Source organism: Podarcis raffonei, chromosome 12, assembly GCF_027172205.1.
Source record: "Podarcis raffonei isolate rPodRaf1 chromosome 12, rPodRaf1.pri, whole genome shotgun sequence".
In the NCBI taxonomy this organism is placed as follows: domain Eukaryota; kingdom Metazoa; phylum Chordata; class Lepidosauria; order Squamata; family Lacertidae; genus Podarcis; species Podarcis raffonei.
In genome coordinates, this window is record NC_070613.1 from 36,535,608 (window position 1) to 36,556,514 (window position 20,907).

The 20,907-nt window shown below is 42.1% G+C and overlaps 1 protein-coding gene across 3 annotated transcripts in view; it reads right to left on the reverse strand.

Moving 5' to 3' along the window:
• Positions 1 to 20,907, reverse strand: part of SKAP2 (src kinase associated phosphoprotein 2) — a 182,291-nt gene that overhangs the window by 155,115 nt on the left and 6,269 nt on the right. For all 3 annotated transcript variants that reach the window (XR_008332932.1, XM_053410013.1, XM_053410015.1), the window contains exons 3-4: positions 17,651 to 17,676; positions 7,562 to 7,669 (exon numbers count right to left, since the gene is read on the reverse strand). Coding sequence is in view for 2 of the 3 variants with exons in the window: in XM_053410013.1 (XP_053265988.1) it covers positions 7,562 to 7,669; positions 17,651 to 17,676 (134 nt within the window). In the remaining variant the exon portion in view is untranslated. The remainder of the gene's footprint in view (positions 1 to 7,561; positions 7,670 to 17,650; positions 17,677 to 20,907) is intronic.

Below are 20,907 nucleotides of genomic sequence, written 5' to 3' on the forward strand. Positions count from 1 at the left end.
GTTTTTCGGCTGCTTTAAAATACCTTTTTTAAAAGGTATTGTTCTGTGCTGCTTTTGTGATCTTGTAGCCTTTCTGTGTCTTACGTTTTGTTTCTTATGTATGTGCATTGCTGCAGCATAGTGGAGGCAGTTTTCCCACTTCGCCACTTCTTTGCTTGAAATGTGACCAGGAGGCCCCATTAATGTCTTTCTGTACATGCCCTCTAAAAGCAATGTTCAGCTCAGGCAGAACTACACCACGGTTTCACTGTATGTTTAGGAAACTTAACAAATCAGGATTAACGCTGACGGCAGTTAAGTGTTATGTCCCTCATCCATTACAGAAATTTTCAGTATCTGGAGCATCACTGTCTACCGATGCAAAATGAACACATAGACTATAAAAAGTATTCTCCAGAATGATCAAGCATAGTTTCCATTATCAGTATAGATAACTCCAGAAGGGTTAATTTCTCTGCTGAAGCATCAGAATAATTGTGGAACCTGAACTTCTTAGAAGCAAACTACAGGCGAACAATATAATATCCTCCCAAAATGTCTCCAGTACAGTACTGAATTCTCAACGTGTCCACAAGTGGGATGAAAAGTGCATACAATTACCAATTAAAATCAATAGTACAGGAAAATTAGCAGCCACTAGCAGAAGAACTCTAATCAACTGCCTAGCCATTTGACAAAGTCCATTGCAACAGCAAAGGAGCCATCACAACTTCAAGTGCCAATGAGCCAGATGGCATTACTGGAAAAATTATGCCCACAGACTGGCAGCCTGATCCTGTGATCACTGCCCAAGGGAAGAAGTAATGAAAACAATGAATAGTTAGATGTGATAGAGTAAATCAATTATCACCAACTCTCTGCAGCCTTCCCCCCCCCCAAGATTACTTTAGAAACTTCTTTCTCCTAACTATCAAGCACCTGGTTAGGTGAACAGGTTCTCATCCATTCTGATGACAAGCTAAGTGCCAATGGAAATGGAATAGAATGAGATATAATGTTTTTTTGTGATTGACAATGCAGCATCTCCTAATTTGGTAGCTGGCAATTATTGGGATTAGTTGAATGTATTTCTAAGCACTGCCATGAAAAGCTTCCTACAGGCATTGGAAATATGTGCACCGTGGAGCTGCATTTTGTGCTCTACTCACAGAGTTGTTTGGCAAGAAATCACTGAGAAAACTCAAAAGCAAGCAAGGAAGTTTAAAGGCAAGCGCTTCTGCATTATGGCTTTGGAGACAAGGCCTGTAGCCTCCCCTGTTCCCATCCCTCGCAAGACAATTGCGGGGGGGGGTGTGTGAATATCCTACTGGGGCCAATGGGAACCTTGTTCAAGCATAATTGCCGTATGGGGGAACGATCTCATTGAGATCACAGTTTAACCTTCCTCCAACGCTAAAATCTCAATGAAGATTCTCCTCCACTCCAATAGGAGGCTTTAAAAAATCCCAATTCTTATGGCAGAGAAAGGGGTATGTCAGCAATCTCTGTGTATGAACAGATGACCATGAAAGCAAGTGAATACACACTTTTAGCTTTGGTCTCATATGCTACTGATACGTGACTCCTGGAAGTTTAGCTGTAATGGAATGAGGCCCTCAGGCTGGAAAAAGTTCCCCACACACAGGGACCCAGCATACAGAAAGCTATTTCATAGCACAGCTTAAACTACCTAAACTTCTCATAAGAATATAAGAGCAGCCCTGCTGGATGAGGCCATAGGACCATGTAATCCAGCATTCTGTTATCACAATGGCCAGTCGGATGTCAATGGGATGCCCACAAGCAGCCTACACAATTAAGGCTGAAATACGATCTGAAGCAGAAAAGGGAACACTAGACAAGTGTGACACCCTTTCTCCATTACTTTTCCAAGAAACAAGACATGATACACAGTGTTGTTTTTGAGTCTCTTTCCCAACTTCTTGCAAAAAGCAAAAAGCCAAGCAACGATAATACCACTGATTCCCTGAAACATCACTCGCTTTAAGACATTTTTTAGTATGTCAGACGAGGCTGGTCGCAAGTTCTACCACTCGCATGCCGCTATAAAGCCCATAGCCAACTATTTGCAATGAAACATGATGGCCTTGCATAGGGACTGCAAAGGAAACAGAGAAGCGGTGCAGTGTGATGCATCGAAGTGAAATACAAACGAAGGGGTGAGAAGCAATGAAAGATGTCTCAAACAACTGAAGTTTAAAATTTAGCAGTCTTAAATTAGGAGGAGGAGGATTTGGCCAACAATGGCCAAAAGGGTACAGAACATGTTTTTACCCTTAGAAGCTTGGCGATACAAGGCAGAAGGAAAACTCTAGAGAAGTCAAAAATGCAAGGTGGCTGAAAGCCAGTATAGATCCTTGCAGCGACGCGGACTTATAAAAAATATTGGGGGGGCCCGGGAAAGCTCATGAATAATAAATAAGCTCATGAATATGCAAATAAAGTGGCGCCGCCTCCTCGTGAGCGAATAGGGGAGAGCGTGCTGCGCCTATTAATCAGCTCCAAAGGAAATTGGGTGGAGCTTTTGCTCGGGAGGGAGGGCAGGAGGCATGCAGCCCGCCCCCCCTGTGTATTTTGGGCTGGGGGAGGGGCGGCGATGGCGCTCTGCTGGAGGGGCGCCGGAGATTATTGGGGGGGCGGAGCCCCCCCAAACGAATTTTTGAGGGGGCTCGGGCCCCCTCAAGCCCCATGGAGTCGGCGCCTATGGATCCTTGATGGCAAGAAAAAAAGATGGCAGAAAAGTGTTCGTGAAAACAAGTTACAATCTAATAGGGGTCAAAAGTTCCATAGAGAAAATAGTGAACTAGGAATCAACCCAGTACGCCTTCCTCCACAGTGCTATGTAACACAGCCCTAAACCTGAATTGTGCTTTATTATGATTACAATTCCTACAGGACTGAGAACCTGTGGCTGTCCATTAGCTCAGTGCCAGTGTAAGGGTAGTTGGCACCCTAGGAGAACTCTGAGTCACTGCCCCTCTTCACTCATATTATAACCCTCTGCACATGCTAAGAAAAAGCACACTTTCTGCTTGTCCCACATCCTCTAGAGCAGGCATCCCCAACTGGCGGCCCTCCAGATGTTTTCGCCTACAACTCCCATGATCCCTAGCTAACAGGACCAGTGGTCAGGAATGATGGGAATTGTAGTCCAAAAATCTGAAGAGCCAAAGGTTGAGGAAGCCTGCTCTAGAGGAGCTGAGGCTCATCTCAGATTAAGTCAAGGTGCAGGGGAGAAAGTCAATACAGTGGTACCTCGGGTTACATACGCTTCAGGTTACATGCGCTTCAGGTTACAGACCCCGCTAACCCAGAAATAGTGCTTCAGGTTAAGAACTTTGTTTCAGGATAAGAACAGAAATCGGGCTCCGGCGGCGCAGCAGCAGCAGGAGGCCCCATTAGCTAAAGTGGTGCTTCAGGTTAAGAACAGTTTCAGGTTAAGAACGGACCTCCGGAATGAATTAAGTACTTAACCCAAGGTACCACTGTATAAAGGAGATAGCTATACTCAGCATCAATTCCTGCAAGTGCGGAAGGAGGAAGGAAAGGGTGCAACTATCATGAAACCTGCTACTACTTATTGTTATTATTTATTAAATTTGTATACCACTCGATGCCCCATACATAGTTGCAACTGTAGTGTATACATGCATTTCTCTGTGCAGTCATCGGCACACATATGACTGAGTTGAGCTTAGACCAGCTTGCATGTAAGAGAAAAGTTTGCCGTGTAAAACTGCTGCAGTTTTTACCTGCTTAAACATTAAATGATCCTGCCGGTTATAAATCTATAGACGTGTTTGCATTTCAATATTTGGGGGGGGGGAGAAGGGAGGGGAAATAGCCCGTCTCTTTTCAAGAAAACAGCAATGCTAACAATGTATTGCAAATAAAACCACATCCCTTAGCTTTTCTGATTTCCAAGTATATCAAAGGAATGGTTATAGCACTATCAAGTCAAGGTCTATTCCTCACCACAGACGTATTAAGAAAAACAACGAACGCGCAACACTCTTGTACTATACAAGATCCTGTCGTTTGTTTTGCAAGAAACCCGGTCGTCAATAAGTTGTTTTTTTTAAAAAAAATCCTATTCAAAAATCAATTATCTGGAGTCTTTTGTATAGAGAAGTACCACACCTTTCAGACAACTGGTATTAATGAGCAGGCATGACTATAGAATCTCCATCCGTTTTTCTGACAAAGCGGCAACTACTCCAGCCTCTCATTGAAATTCCATTAATCTGGTGCAGCCGGCTCCAGTGTGAAAATCAAAACTCCATCTAACCCTTTATCAGTTCACAATAACCTACCAGTGAACTCTGCCTGTTAGCATATAGCAAGTTATGATTTGGCTATCAATCAAGCTGCGAGCCAATAAAATAAAAGCCGGCCAGGAACAGGGTGTCTGGCGAGAATTCTGCATCTTGCTTTCTTCCGAGGCCTGTTCCCTGGCAGTTCTTTCCACCTTCCCCTCGTCTTGCTAAACCTCTTTCTCTAAGGTGTCTGGGACTCTGCACGCTTCTCCTCCCGGGCAATTTAATTGCTGCCGGCAATCAAGACAGAGCATCACTGAAGTGCGCTTGAATTTCATTAGAAGATATAACTTATGCCACTTTACTACAGTACCTAATAAACCATAAAAGAAACCCAAACACATATGGCTGGAGGGAATAACTGGAAAATTAGGTGGCCATTGGGGAATGGGATGAACTTTTGAACCAAGGAAACGGTGGGGTGGGGGATATTTCTTAGAAAACAAAGTGGGGGTGGGGTTTGAGGAGGCAGACTTTAAATACATATAGAGATATGGAGGGGGCAGAGGGTTGATATTTTCAAGCCGTACAGAAATTTATCGACATAATAAAACAAACACATGTTTATAGCTTATATAATCGATCAACGCTTGGATCCCGAGTTCATGCCGAACACTCGGCGACAACCGAAAGGACAAAACAACTTCATCAGATTTGACAAAAAGGCCTTTTGATGACCTGGGCTAACTTAGTTATACTGTAGTTACTGTTAAAAATAATTACCTTCTTTCTAATTAATGCACACTGTTAGTCAAAGGTCAGGCAAAAAAGCAGGATTTTTTTTCCATACGACAATGTACCTACAGTCCTGCAAGCAGATTTTTGCTACACATTCTCAATTATCTTTCGACAAAACCCCAAAGTCAAATCAAAAGTTGATTTATTTATTTGTTTAAAAAACTTTGAAAATGGTGCTTTAATTCTTTAGACGTGCTATAATTACTGAGTGTAGTGGTTTCCATTTAAATGGAGAAAAACAGTTTATTGGGACATATAGCGATTTCATTCTTCTCAATAAGTGTTCTTGCAATATTAACATCCATTTCTGAATATGAATATTTTAGGTGTGCACAATCACATGGAGATACTGAAACAAAGTTTGTGCATTTAAAAACACTGAATGCCAACAAAAGCACAAACAACTGAAAGAAGTCTGAAGAGAAACAATGTGCTCAATTTGGTGGAGGTTGACCTTAAATGTAACTCCTTTCTCTGTACACAGAAGCCTTCGCAATCTGCTGGCTACGTAGAGATTAATACAGATTTCCTTATTTTAACTTTAACGGAGCAGATAACAAAATGTCTGATATAGAGCAAAGCGAACACAATTCGCACCAGAGGAGGATAAATCTGATATTTAACCGAGAGACAAATAGCAAAATTCATAATTGATTAGTTTGTATATCACAGCAAACCATAGTCTGAAATTATGGTTTAACTTGAATGAGCAGCACGCTAGTGCACACTGCTCAAATGCACCTGCTACACATCCTCGCCCAGCTGTGAAACAAACCATGGCGCAGCTGCCTTAGCATTACAAACTGATCAGCGCTTACACTTAGTTTCTCTCCAAAAACCCCCCCCCAAAAAACCCACCACCTTGAGCAGAAATCAATATTAAAACAGCCACTCCACAATTGGTTGCCCAGACTGGGAAAGGAAGGAGCAAAGGGGATGTTGCGTCTTTACTTTTCATTTAATAACCAATGATGTTCTTAATGTCTGCTTCACCTTTGGATGGTGATGTACATCACCCCGAATTTTTATTTTTTAACTGAAAGACGGCATTTTTTAAAAATCAAAAATAAATAAATAAAATCAGCAACAAAGTTGGAAACTTCTCAGATAACCCGCACATTAATATCGGTGGTACTTAATGCTCAAGCATCAGCACCGTCTAATTCGCTTTCGCAAACAAAAACGGTTGTCCATTTTTAAAGAAGCAAGGAGAAAACACTTCTCACAACCACTTTGTTATGCCCAGTGTGCAGTAAGCCATAGGCAGAAAACACAGCTGCATATTTTGTTACAATATAAACCACTTCTGTCTTTGCACCGTTTAACACCAGGGGGAGAGGGGGGAGAGGTTCATCTAAAAATTGCATAGAATCTGTTTTGCCAACAAATATAAAAGGGGTAGTCAAAAGCTAAAGGTTATTTTATTGCTTGTTTTTCCTTTACTGTAGAGCAAGTTGAATTCAGCAGAAGAGAACTCCGTTTGCAGAGTTCTATAAATGTGAAGATCCTGTTTTCTGAATCAGTTGTTAGAATGTGCATCACTTATGCACATATTTGACTTATCCCTGTTCTGCAATAGATATAATTTTATACCTCATAAAAGCAATATATGTTTCCAAAGGGAATAATCTGAAAAACATAAAATGTGGAGTAGCATGTTGCAGGGAAGCATTATTTTCAAACAGCAATTGAGTTGGAGCTACACAGTTTGATCATCATATGACAGAAAGGAAGAAAAAGTTGCTCACTTCCAAGTCTAAAATTCGGAACAACTAATTAGTATACACTTTTATGTGCATGCAAATTGTGATCTATCAACACTGTCAACTAGCAGAAAGAGATAGCTGCAAACAGTGATGCAATAATCCCCATAGAACATTCACTTGTTCTTAGCTTCAAAAATGTAAGAATGATTAAAATTTGATATATAATAAACTTGGACTGGGAGGGAGTACTGTTCAAATGTAAGCACCAAAAATTGTTTGATCGAGAAACGTCAGTACATTAACGGGAAGACACACCATAAGAACAATTAATTTAATATTTTATGAACTCGCTCTGTTTCAAGTGTGCCACATGCAAAAAACAAAAATCCATCAAATGAATTCTCTTTCATTATTTATACACTAAATAAAACAAGTACAATAAAATTAAGGAAGAATCTGATGCTGAATTAAGAAGAGATTTGTTCTAAAGAAAAGAAATCCGAGTGTATCAGTTGCTGATTCATTTGTGCGAGGGCAGGGAGGAAAAACTAAGAGATCTGTTTTGGTTACTGAAACAAACAAGCAAGTGTGCATTTTTTAAAAATCCCACTGTATCTTATTTTTAGCCACTAGAGAGAGCTCTTCAGTTCCTTAAGGGTCTTGTGAAGGTAAGGAACAGGACCCACATGGTTCGCTGCTCATCTGTTTCCCAAGAATTGCACCAGCTCAGAGACACTGGCAGCCAACAAAACTCCCAAATCACTGTGATTATGGTACCTTGAGACAAAGAGTACCACTTACCATCAGATGGGCCTTCATCCTCTTTATCACAGCGGTCAGATGCTACAGAGATATTGTCAGGAGGCACAGGGCAAGGGCCTTCACGCTCTTCCCCATCTTCAAGTTCTCCTGCACAAACCAAAATATTTATCAGGAGTTAAAACAGGCTCCTTTCAGCTTAATTATACACATATTCATCACGAGCTGAATTTCAATGTAAAACATGACCCAAAAAAACCAACCCGAATCCAACAGTAAGCTTTCCCCTTGATCCAGTTACCTCAGAAGCATGGTTGAGATCAAAGTTACAGTAAAGAACAGGGGTGCGAACTTGAATAAAAATGGGGGAGGGGGGCCCGGTAAACCTCACCCCACAAAAGAAATCACAAGATGTGGTACACATACACCATTTGAATGGCTATGCCTATCAATTTGGGGGGGGGGCTCAAATATTTTATTGGAGGGGGCAATAGCAATGGGCTCCTATGGTAAGGTTACCAGAATTTTTTCAATGAATCTGGGGACACTTTTCAACTTCAGTCGGAATGATAGGATTTCGTAAGGAGACTGATTTGTAAATCTGGGGGCTGTCCCCGGGAAACGGGGACGTCTGGTAACCTTATCCTATGGTAAAGAATGAGAAAGAAGAGTTGGATCCAAAGTAAAGTTAGATGAGCTTAAAATCATAAAATGTGATGTTCGAATCATGGCTAACATTCCATTAATTTAAGTTGAAATCCCCACTCAGCCATGAAATTCACTGGGTAACCTGGGGCCAGTTACTTTCTCTACCTCACAGGGCTGTAAAGATAAAATGGGGAGGAGGGCGATAGCTCTGTACACCACCTTGAGCTCCTTGCAGGAAAAGAGATATAAATGCAAAAATAAACTCAACTTTACTCTGGATCCAACATGAAGTGTTTGAATGAGGAACGGCTTGTCAGCACTATCTAGCTACAGATTCCATTAACTACCATAATATCCCTTCCAGCAGAAACCCAATGCAATAATTCATTTATTAACTGGGGGCGGGGGGGACCGTGTTTTATTAGCTACACAGCAATATGTGCTTAAACGTAACATTTGATTTAGTGCTTTCTCTGACCATTCCAGCATAACAGCCACGCAACGCTGACATGCCATTGGTAGCACAATGTAGTCAGGTTTCCCCTGTAGTAAACCTTCATTTGCTGCGGCAGCAAATCTTGGGCCATGTGTGGTATGACATACTTGTGACATGAACGCTTCATCACCCATCCACCTGCCAGTTCAACCTATATCTATCATGCCATCACTCAGTCCACTTTTCAGCAGCCTTGCGGTAGGGTAAATGCCACATGCCAAACTCAGCATAGATCCACTCAACACAAGCACTCACATAACACCCGCTTGGTCATATGAATGGGCCCTTTAGCCTCTGTCGCTTGTCAAATCCATGGCTACTTGAACATTCGCTTCACAGTGTTGATTTGCAACAATAACCAACTAAAGTGTGTTGCACTGAGCCCTATTACTATTATGAGCAGAGAGGTTACACGAGGGATTTAAAAACTTCTCTTCAGATGTTGTAAAATAAATGTAAAATGCCCTCCTGGAAATATTCACCTCCTAAAGCATTTTTTTTTTTAGGAAGGGCAGAACACAAAATAATAATTAGTGTCCAAATTCCACAGCAATTTAAATCCTGCACAACTGCTATTTGTCTAGCTCACCTTGTGCTTCCCCAAAAGCTACAACTCCCAGGGCTTCTTTGTAATCTGGATGTGTCTTAGCTGAATCCTCCACAAAGTACAGAATCAAAATAATTGCAACTATTTCTGGCTAACGCATGAGTGCGCCTTCTGAGTATCTTTCAGGCCCTGGAACGCTGATGAAAGCAACATTTACAGCTTACAGAAAGAACAGAATATCCCCATGTGTTTGAAAAATGCAGTCTCGTTAATCCAAAATCTCTAAACTGAAGTTTCAAAGTGTTTTTTACATACATTATAATACTCTGTGAATTTGAATCATTAAGGAATGATGAAAACAGGAAAGATAAAGTAACAGAGGTTTGCTCAACCTCATTTTGTCACAGAGTTGTGAACACAGACCACAGCCAGTGTGGAATCACAGAAACCTCTCTGTCGTAAATGGGAAGCAAGCCAAGCAAAGGCCAGATCACATGGCATTTTTTTTCTAATTTTAAGGTCCACCAGCAGGAATCCACAAATCCCCAACCCCATAGGCAATTATTCGTACCTACGGGACCGCCTCTCCCGGTATGCCCCACGGGGGACCTCAAGGTCCATAAATAGCAACACCCTAGTGGTCCTGGGCCCTAATGAAGTTAGATTAGCTTCAACCAGAGCCAGGGCCTTTTCAACACTGGCTCCGGTCTGGTGGAACGCTCTGTCTCATGAGACCAGGGCCCTGCAGGATCTGATTTCTTTACGCAGGGCCTGTAAGACAGAGTTGTTCCGCCTGACCTTTGGCTTGGACCCAATTTGATTCCCTCCCCCTCTTTCTTTTTCCTTTCTCCTCCTGTGATGAGACTGCATTTTAATATTTTAATGTTGTATTTTAATCTTGTTTTTAAGTTGTATTCATTCAACTTGTTTTTATTGTTGCTTGTTAGCCGCCCTGAGCCCAGCCTTGGCTGGTGAGGGCGGGGTATAAATAAAATTATTATTATTATTATTATTATTATTATTATTATTATTATTATTCTCCTCCACTATTGATAACTTACTTAAGGAAGGGATCTCTGTACTAGATCATGAAGACCAATGATAAGGGCGGGCAGCCACAGAACTTTAGGAAGAGGGAAAGTGCAACAGCCTCACTTTGTGTTGCTAGAGTCTTTCGGGTGACTATCCTAGGAAGTGTGCATGCATATGTAATAAACATGTATGCATATGTAATTAATATCAATATTCAACACATATTTGAAGAAAGTATTCAAGCCACATTACATGCACTTTGCTGATGACCCCAGAATCAAATATTCCAATTGAATACTTTGGGGTGGGGAGTCAAAAATTTTACACAGAACATAAAATTAACACAGAGCACTTCTTATGTCATGTATACTAAATATGTCAAAGATTATTATTAATAATAATAATTTATTTATACCCCACCCATCTGGCTGGGTTTCCCCAGCCACTCTGAGTGGCTCCCAACAGATTAAAAACAGAATAAAACATCAAATATTAAAAACTTTCCTAAACAGGTCCCAACCAATTTATTAGAGAATTGGAAAAATGTCCATCTAGCCCACATCACTGACTCCATGCCAGCCCACAGAGTTGTACTGCCATGCCACTCAACAGCTGAGGGATACCAAGGGAGAACTGAAAGGAAAGACATGGGAGGATGGGGTAGAAAAGAGAAGGGACCGAAACAGGGAGAACAAGCTAAAATAATGAGGACAACACCCATCCTTTCCCTGGTGGCTACTTGCTCATATTCTTGGAGAATAGCAACAGCAACTGGGCTCAGAATCCAGCTCTCCCCTCTAGCTCCTGCAGCTGATGTGAGAGACTTGGTTCAGAGTGCTGCTCTCCTGCTCCTCCAGTACATTGGTAGTAGAACCATCCACAAAGAGGCGAGAGTCCAGCGTGGTGTAGTGGTTAAGAGCGGTAGACTCGTAATCTGGGGAACCGGGTTCGCGTCTCCGCTCCTCCACATGCAGCTGCTGGGTGACCTTGGGCCAGTCACACTTCTTTGAAGCCTCTCAGCCCCACTCACCTCACAGAGTGTTTGTTGTGGGGGAGGGGGGGAAAGGAGAATGTTAGTCGCTTTGAGACTCCCTAGGGTAGTGATAAAGCGGGATATCAAATCCAAACTCCTCCTCCTCCTTCCATTTCAGCCTGTTCGCTTCCTCATTTCACCTGCTGTTCTTCCCTACCAGAAACCTTGTCCACTACCCCACTTTTCTGTGCCTTCCCCCATCATGGTGCCTCTTGTGCATCTCTCCCAGGGGGATGAGATTCTGGCAGCATCCTTCGTGGGAGGCGGAGCCCAGCGTGAAAGCACAAGTCTGAGATATGGGAAGCACAAGGTACCCAACTACAAGACTGGTGATGGAAAGGGCCACTCCTACCCTAGGAGTTGAAGATAATGGTTGGAGGTTAACCCGAGTCAAAACTGTGGACTCCCAGCTATCAGCAAAGTTTATTTCTTTTTCATTTCCATGTGATAATGCAAATGGTCATATGGAACTAGTTTTCCCTTCCCTCCCTCTCGTTGATGGGAAGGAACAGTGGCAGAGAACTCTTGATTTCATGCCCTGCTTGTGGTCTTCCCAGAGGGATCCAGTTATCCACCGTGGGAAGCAGGATGCTTGACTAGATGGGCCTTTGGCCTGATCCAGCCAAGCTCTTCTCACGGTTCTCATTTGGAAGTTGTATACATACTGGAGAGTTTGGATTCGGCACAGAATTTTATTAAATGTTTTATGGAGGGCAGACGCATCCCTGGTTACATTTCTCAATGTTGTGAGGAAAGTAGCACGAGGAATATATTTTTTAAAAAGTACTCAAAGCCTCCAAGATTTGTGGAAAGGCATTAAAAAGCACCAGATGTCTATATCTGCTAAGTCCTGTCCATTTAAAAAGCCAACATTAAGTGGGCTGCTTCCTCCTCAAAAGATTTAGACAAGATATACGGCATACTTAAAACTAAACCAAACATACCAATGCACTCTTTCATGCAGCAAAAAGAAATGAGCTTTTCCTATAACAAAAAAAGTGTTCTAAGAGCCAAACAAAGAGTTCTTGTGATGAAGGAGGCAACGCAGTTGACTTTAACATGTCCAAATTTCCTCTTTAAAAAACAAAAACAAAACTCATGTTACATATATATACACACACATACACACACACATTCATAGGCCTAGCCCTACGGCCAACACTCTCATAGCTGTCAAGTGCCCCTTATTTGAAGGGACAGTCCCTTATTCCAGCGCCATGTCCCGCTGCTGTCCCTTATTGATGGATGTCCCTTAAATTATGTCCCTTAAATTTCAAAGAAAGCAGCTCCTCTCCCTCCCTCCCTGCCGGCCAGGGAGGAGGGAGGCTCCAGCTGTGTTGCTTGGCTGTGTTGCTCACCCAATAAGAAGTCTAAGAACGACCAGGGGGTGGAGCTTGCATGCCTTGTGTGTGGCTAATTAATGCAAGCTGAGGGGGTTTTTGAATGCTGGACGCCATTTTGTTGCACGTGCTGCTGCAAACTTTGCAGTGTAAAGCCAGGCCGGGGAGCCATCTTAAGTTGAGCCTGCATAGGCCTTGTGGTGCATGTGATTCAGATTCTATTCAGTTGAACCTCTGGTTACAAAGTTGGTTGGACAGTGTTCTCGAAGCTACCCAGCATGAGTTTGACCAGACTGCAGGAGGACAGGAAGACTGGAGTGCCTGGAACAGGTGAGGCTGCAGGTCCCTTATTTTGGCTGCTGGTCCCTTATTTTCAAGGCTGCTGGTTCCTTATTTTCAAATCTGTAAGTTGACAGCTATGCACTCTACAGCTTGTCAAAGGGAACCACATTTGAAACAATGAATGCTGTGCCTTCGTTCGGTCAGAGAAGTCACTCTTGAGCTTCTCACCCAATAATAATAATAATAATAATAATAATAATAATAATAATTGTCCCCTTGACAGGTGCCTTGTGTCTACTAGCATACCTGGGAGGGGGAAGGAAATCAATAAAGCAAAGCGTTCAGTTGCTCTCTATGTAATAGAAAACTAAACTACAAAGGAACAATAAGCATCAGGTAAATGTATCCAATACAATTTGCAGGCATAATTGAAAGCATTACAGCCTAATCAGACATCTAAAAGCAAGGCATGTTCAAACGAAATGTCTATAGACTCATTAGCGGGCAGCCATTCCATTATAATCATGCATAATGTCAGCGATGCCTTGAGCCTGTGCCAATGACAACAGCATAAATTTTGCATCTCATTTCTGCAGTCATAAAATTAATGATCAGTTTTAAAATGCTTCTTTATAAAAAGTTATTACACAAAGAAAAAGCACGAATGTGTCCCTGTGACATAGCCAGGAGGATAATTAAGAGGCTAATGCTCATTAATATGGTTTCCCCAGAACAACCTTTGATTTATCCTAGAACTTTAAAAAAAAGTTTCATTAATTAAACACATTTAATGGTTACCGGAAAAAATACACTGTTCGTATTTTCTTTCGTCTGTGATTTAATCACTTATGTTTTGAGGGTAGGATGCTTTAATTTGCTCACAATATGACACACAGTACCTGACCCTTCTTTATTAAATAGCATCTTTTTTCATTTATAGTATTATTTGCTTATTGATCCTAGCAGATAATGGTGTTGGACTAAATACGGGAAGCTAGTCACTTAACTCCATTGTTAATGGAATTCCCAGTTATCGCAATAAAGATGTCAGATTGACTTTGCATCAGCTTCATATCAATCGGTATTTTATAGTGTCTTATATGTTTTCTAACACAAGTGAACTTTCTTCCGCCTATGCTCTCCACAACAAGCGGAGTGTTTTGACATCATCAATATTTCCTTCTGTCACAAAACCCGCAATAAAGGAGCCATCAACATATATTTCAGTCAATACGTTTGAAGCAAACTGTTGCTGCTCTGAGAACCCACCCCGCCTCTCAAATCCCTAGACGTATGTACAGTGTTCACTATCTAACTAACCCATGCTCTCAAATTGCTCAGAGTTCCTTCTCTAAAAAGTCTCTTCATCTTCTGCTATATCTCATTCCATTAGGAATTAAGCTGATCGTTTATCCCACAACCGAACACCTTCTGCAGTGCTCTTAGCCAATTAACCAGTTGTGTATCTAATCATATACATTTTAGAACCTTTAGTTCCTAATTTCATTTCTTTTTTTAAAAAAAAGGCTTTCTGCTATTTTAAAAACAAATAGCTATACAGTGGTACCTCGGGTTACATACACTTCAGGTTACAGACTCCGCTAACCCAGAATAGTACCTCAGGTTAATAACTTTGCTTCAGGATGAGAACAGAAATCAGGCTCCGGCAGCACAGCAGCAGCGGGAGGCCCCATTAGCTAAAGTGGTGCTTCAGGTTAAGAACAGTTTCAGGTTAAGAATGGACCTCCAGAACGAATTAAGTACTTAACCCAAGGTACCACTGTACTTGTCTTTCATGGTAGTTTGGCACCCCTGTTTATAACTACAACGGTACCTCGGGTTAAGAACTTAATTCGTTCTGGAAGTCCGGTCTTAACCTGAAACTGTTGTTAACCTGAGGTACCACTTTAGCTAATGGGGCCTCCTGCTGTTGCCAGGCCGCCGGAGTGCGATTTCTGTTCTCATCCTGAGGTAAAGTTCTTAACCCACTCATTTCTGGTGCTTTGGCCTGTATATTATTTAGATGTGTTCCCCACAAAAGGGAAGTCCAGGTTTTGAACTTAAGGAGCAATTCCCTTACCACCAATAACAGTAAAGGACATATGCATGTATGAAGCTCCTTACACAGAGTCAAGATTGTTGGCCCATCTTGCCCAGCAAGGACATTGTTAGAGGGTAGACCGGGCAGTGCAAGCCTTGGGTCTTCTGCAGAGCACCCGGGATCCCCTGCTTTTAAACCATAATTTCCCTAGTATCACCATTATCTGGTAGGAGGTGACTGGGTGTGTCATAAGGCAGAGTGCTGATGAACCCCCAGCCACTCATTGTCTTAATTTGCCCAGAGGCTTATGCCCAGACTCCTTCAAGTACAGAGCAAGTACAGGGGGTGCTAGTAGTGCAGTGGAGAGTGTTGTTGTTGTTTATTAAATTGCTGTTGTTTATTAAATTTCTATACCGCCCTTCATCCGAGGATCAAAGGGCAGTTTACAATACAGTCGTACCTTCGAAGTCGGATGGAATCCGTTCCGGAAGTGCGTTTGACTTCCAAAACGCTCAGAAGCCAAAGCGCAGCTTCTGATTGGCTGCAGGAAGTTCCTGCAGCCAATCGGAAGCCCTGTCGGATCTTCGGGTTCCAAAGAACGTTTGCCAACCGGAACACTCACTTCCAGGTTTGCGGCGTTTGGAAGCCAAAACATCCAAGTACCAAGGCATTCGTGGTCCAAAGTACAACTGCACAAAAATACAAACCATAAGGTAATGGGACCCCTGACCATTAGGTCCAGTCGTGACCGACTCTGGGGTTGCGGCGCTCATCTCGCTTTATTAGCCGAGGGAGCCAGCATACAGCTTCCGGATCATGTGGCCAGCATGACTAAGCCACTTCTGGGGAACCAGAGCAGCGCACGGAAACGCCGTATACCTTCCCACCAGAGTGGTACCTATTTATCTACTTGCACTTTGACATGCTTTCGAACTGCTAGGTTGGCAAGAGCAGGGACCGAGCAACGGGAGCTCACCCCATCGCAGGGATTCGAACCGCGACCTTCTGATCAGCAAGTCCTAGGCTCTGTGGTTTAACCCACAGCGCCACCTGCGTCCCTTATACAAACCATGGTAACAAACAAAAGCAATAACCCTGACACACACATAGTTTAAAAGGCCATAGATGGTTTAATTAGCCAAAGGCCTTGGAAGAAGAGGAATGCTGTTGCCTGGTGCCTAAAGATATGTAATGCAGGCGCCAGGCGAGTTTCCCTGGGGAGAGCATTCCACAAATGGGACGCCACCACAGAAAATGCCTGTTCTCACGTCACCGCCCTCTGGACCTCTCGCAGAGGAAGCACATGAAGAAGGGTCTCAGATGATGATCACAGGGTCCTGATCGGTTCATATGGAGAGAGGCGGTCCTTGTGGTATTTCGGTCCTGAGCCAGTTGTTGCTATTTGGAAACGAACCGAAAGCCCCACTCTCATACAGAACTTGCATCTATGCTTCTATGGACTAGGATCAATTTTAAATAATTTGCTCATTAGTATTTGTTATGCAATATTGATTTTACTCTTTTTTTTTTTCCTTTTAAAAAGCGCTGTGCTTGAACCAGGCAAAATAGTATTTCACCCATAGTAAAGTTAGGGTTTTTAATGTGGTGCTTTTATCCTTTCCGTTTCCTAATTCTGCCATCGTTGCAGTCCTGCACTGGGAACTGGCAGTAACTTTTGTGTGGATGTTTTGTGCGCTTGTAAACAAAAAACATATTTTCTGTTTCAGATATGTGCCACTTACAACACTGGCACCAATCCATGCTAAACATTTCTATTTGCAAGCTGCCCTGAACATACCCCTGTTGATGGCTGGCATACAAATATAAACTAAAAATAAAATAAACTCTTATTATGTCCTGGCTAGGATCTCCACGTTATTGCAGGTTAGCAGAGAACCTACTGTAGTTTCATACACTTTTTTTTTTTTACCTCATGCTGCGACCCTCATGCTAGCATTCACAGTCTGCAGGTCATGACCCCATGAATTAGCATCGTGAAAACAGGGCCATTTCAAATTCAGAACAGGCCACTGTAGCAGCCTGCTTTTAATGAAACCATAAAGGTCTGTTTCAATACATGCACTAGGCGATTACAGGCAAACCACGTTGGAGTTTCCCATTTCAGCATTTCAGATCTTGTTCCCACATATTAAAAACTAAAAGTACAATACTGGCAAATGCAAGAAGCAATTTCTTTTGCTTAACACCAACACCAGTCAGGGAAACAAAATCTGCATTAATATGTTTGTGCTATATCACAAACTTCTAGACAATAAAGAATTTCTATTTTGAACATATTCAATTTCTGCTGAAACGTCCATTTAAAACTTGGGGTTCATTTAAAGAGCTGGGGGTTCACCTTAGAAAGGCAATATTAATTAATTTCTAAAGGAAACAATCCTTTTTTAAAGTTTGGAATGTAATGATTAGTTTGGTTGTTCTTGTAGTGGTGTGTCTTTCCCTGTTTTTAACAACACAAAAAGTTCACAAAAGGAAAATCCCACAAGCTGTCCTCTTTTTCCTCCAGCAGGGGGAGCTAGCATCCTCATCCATGAAAAAGTCAACATGCACACACAGTGTGAACTCTGGACCCTTGAATTTTGGGATTTTAAATTGTACAACAGTACATTGAATAAAACCAGAGATCGGTTTAAAAGCCTACCAGTAAGCAAGATTTCTATGCCACGTGCAAATGAGTAGTCATATCCTTACCTCTTTCAGGAAAGTCTTGTGGGTAGCTGCAGAAGAGGAAGTGGGGGGTGGGAAAGAAAGGATGATGTAAGTATTTGAAAAGTCTTAAGGCTACTTATTTTAAAAATGAGAACAAATTCAACAGAAAGAAAAACCAACAAGAGACACTGAATATTTTAACGCTAAGTGAAACTATCAAGAGAATATTTTACTAGCTTTAAGATGCCCTTCAAGATATTAAATTAAAGGTTTGCACGTTTTACACGATTTGCATGTTTACAGGAGCAAACAGAAACTGTATCTGGTTGGGATGCATGCAATCTCCAACTTTAAGATCAATATATTAATCTGGAAAACTGATAGGTGTTTAAGTACAGCTCTGCAAAATACCTATTGACAGATAAGAAAGATTAGGTAAATCAAATGAACAAGAAAATCAATTAAGTTAAACTTGGCAAGAACATTTTGAACACAAAAGAGTGAAGGTGCAAGTATCGGTAAAACTGATGAAATACAAGGAAGGAGCAAAAGAAAACAAAAACAGAAAATGCCATTACGCCACTTATGTGAGGGGAGAATAAGGCCAGGAGGAGTAAGCCCATGTGGTGCCCCTCCAGATGTTGCTAGACTACAACTCCCATCAGCCTCAGCTAGCATAGCCAATGGTCAGGGATTATGTGAGCTGTAGTCCAACATCAATGTAACATCTGTAGTGCAACATCTGAAATACAACATGCAACAATCTGGATGGAAGAGTAATGAGTAATGGAGCTTCAGAGCTGATCTAACTTCTGTGATCGTGTGAAGCCTCAACATGCACTGCTTATAAACCAGGGTGTTTATATTGCTGATATAGATAAAAAAATAAAATTAATGCCCAAAGAACCAAGAACTTGTGGCTGTTGTTACTGCAACAAGCAGCCTGTGGAGGTCCACAGTGGTTTGGTACTCATATGGGGCACTGCCTGTTCAAGATGCATTTGATCATCTTAGATTTCAAACCACGGGATATCTGACCAGTAAATCCTTTAGCAGACCAACAAATATTTGCATACGCGGATCAGGCAGTGCTTTTTTTTTCTGGGGGGATGCAGATTTTGTGAATCTAAGTTTGGTCTCATTGAGGGCCAGTATTTCAATATGAGTAGGAAAATGAGAGTACCACTAAACATTTTTTAAGAAAAAAAGCAGAGATCAGGACAGATCAAAACACTGCACACTAAATCCAGTATTGCCCTTCATACAATTTGCTGAGGGATAAATTCCTCTATTTGTTTCAGGGGTAGGGTTCAGAGTTCCATGGGATGAGGTCAAAATTAGATGACTGTTGGCTGGTGTAGACAAGTTTGTTACCTGCAGTGGAGCTTTATATGCACTAGCAATGGGCTACTTTTTTTAGCCAGAACAGACACACACGGGGGGGGGGGGGGAGGAGAGAGAAAGAGAGGCGGGGGAGGATTTGGGAAACTTTACAGTCTTAAGCTCTAATAGCTTGCAACTCTGAAAACTGATACGTTTTAACTTACTATCTGATTGTCTTGGGGGCTTGTGCATTTTTGTGTGTGATATGTTTTATAACAGCAATTGACTATAAACAATAACAATCTGACTGATTTAATATGGGGGATAGTTCAGTTAGTTAGAGCACAGTGCTGATAACACCAGCGTTGCAGGCTCATTCCCTTTATAGGACAGCTGCAGATTCCTGAATTGCATTGGGCAGAGTATCTTCCAACCCTACAATTCCATGATTCTATGATCTCTGTGTCCTCACTTCAGTCCTTGAGGAGTGTTGGCTCTGGCTTGTAATTAAGCAATTAAGACATGCTTACCAGTGCTAAATGTTCCACTGGCTGCAACTCATCAAAAAGATGACTTTTCTTTGCTACAGTATTATATGCACAGACAAATCTTTCACAGCAACTTACACTGACAAATTATATTCACAAGAATCACTGCACAGATTCGCAAGAATCTGTCTATTGCCTAGTTCACACAACCATTTCTCCAGGCCGCCATAAAGAATTACGTGGAGTCAGTAAGCAAGGTTTACGTGTAAACTAGCCCACAGGAATAGTACAAAGTAGGTCAAAGTTTTCTGTACAGAGCAAGTTCATTTCAAATGCCGATCTGTTTACACAGAAACCACAGCAATCTCACTCCATTCTTCTGCAATTCATCATTTTCCATGAAACAATTATTCACAGGTTGGGTAGCATGCCATGATTTCTCTTAATAGGTAAATAATCTGTCGGGGTCAACCAAGAGCTCTGGTATTTCTAAGTTCAGAGACTGGGTGCACCGATTCGGCAGCATGCTGGTCTCTATAAGTCCACAAAGCTGACAAGCACTGGCAGAAGACCACAATAAGCTATTCCATCCAGACTGCAGACTTCCTACACTGAACCTCAGAGTTGTTGGAGGGGGGGGGGCAGATTGCAATGCTGGAAACACAGGCCACTGCTATTTAGATGTGCATTTGCATTCTAGTTTAAGAAATTGAAAGGCAAGGCACATTCCTTTCACATTTTCCCATGTCTTTTTTTTTTATGCAAACAAAATGCCACGCTCTGAGATGCCAAAGAAATGCAAGCAACCCAACCACATGGACAAAAAAACTGCAAGGAAAGACCCCCCCAAAAAATCCTCAAAAGAACCCAAGAGGGACAGAAATGCTTCACTCTTATTACTCATCAGGACGGAAAGCCATAAAAAGGTAGTGCAGTTCTTTCCTTTTCCCAGTACAGACTTGTATTTTAGCAACTCACCTGCTAGCCACAGGCAACTAGGAATTCCAGACAGGTGAGTGAACAAGCCTGTTGGAGTGAAATGGATCTCACCATCGGTCCTCTGCCTGTCTGCTTGGTTTCCATGCTAGCTGCGAAGGAAGAAAAGCCTCCACAACCAGTACAGAAACACAGCTGGAGGGGAGGTTGTCCTCCTCCTCCATCACTCTGCTTAGTGGAAGGCAGCTTTCCTTTTTTTTTTTAACTAACCTACTGAGAAGCAGCAGCCTGTGTTTCTGGCCTGGCTGCAGAACAAAAGACTCTTCTGTGCCGAACTTTTCACAACAAGCAAGAGACAACCACATCGCAGTAGCCTGGCCACGTGGCATTTCCCAAACCGGACCAGCATAATCAAAACCATTTAAATGGCAAGGATCTGGAATTTATAGGCGATGTTCACACATAATGGTGAGCCAGTTTCTGCTAATCACGGTTTATTGTGATGAGCCCTGACCATGTGATCATCATCTGAGGCTCTTCTTTGTGTGCTCC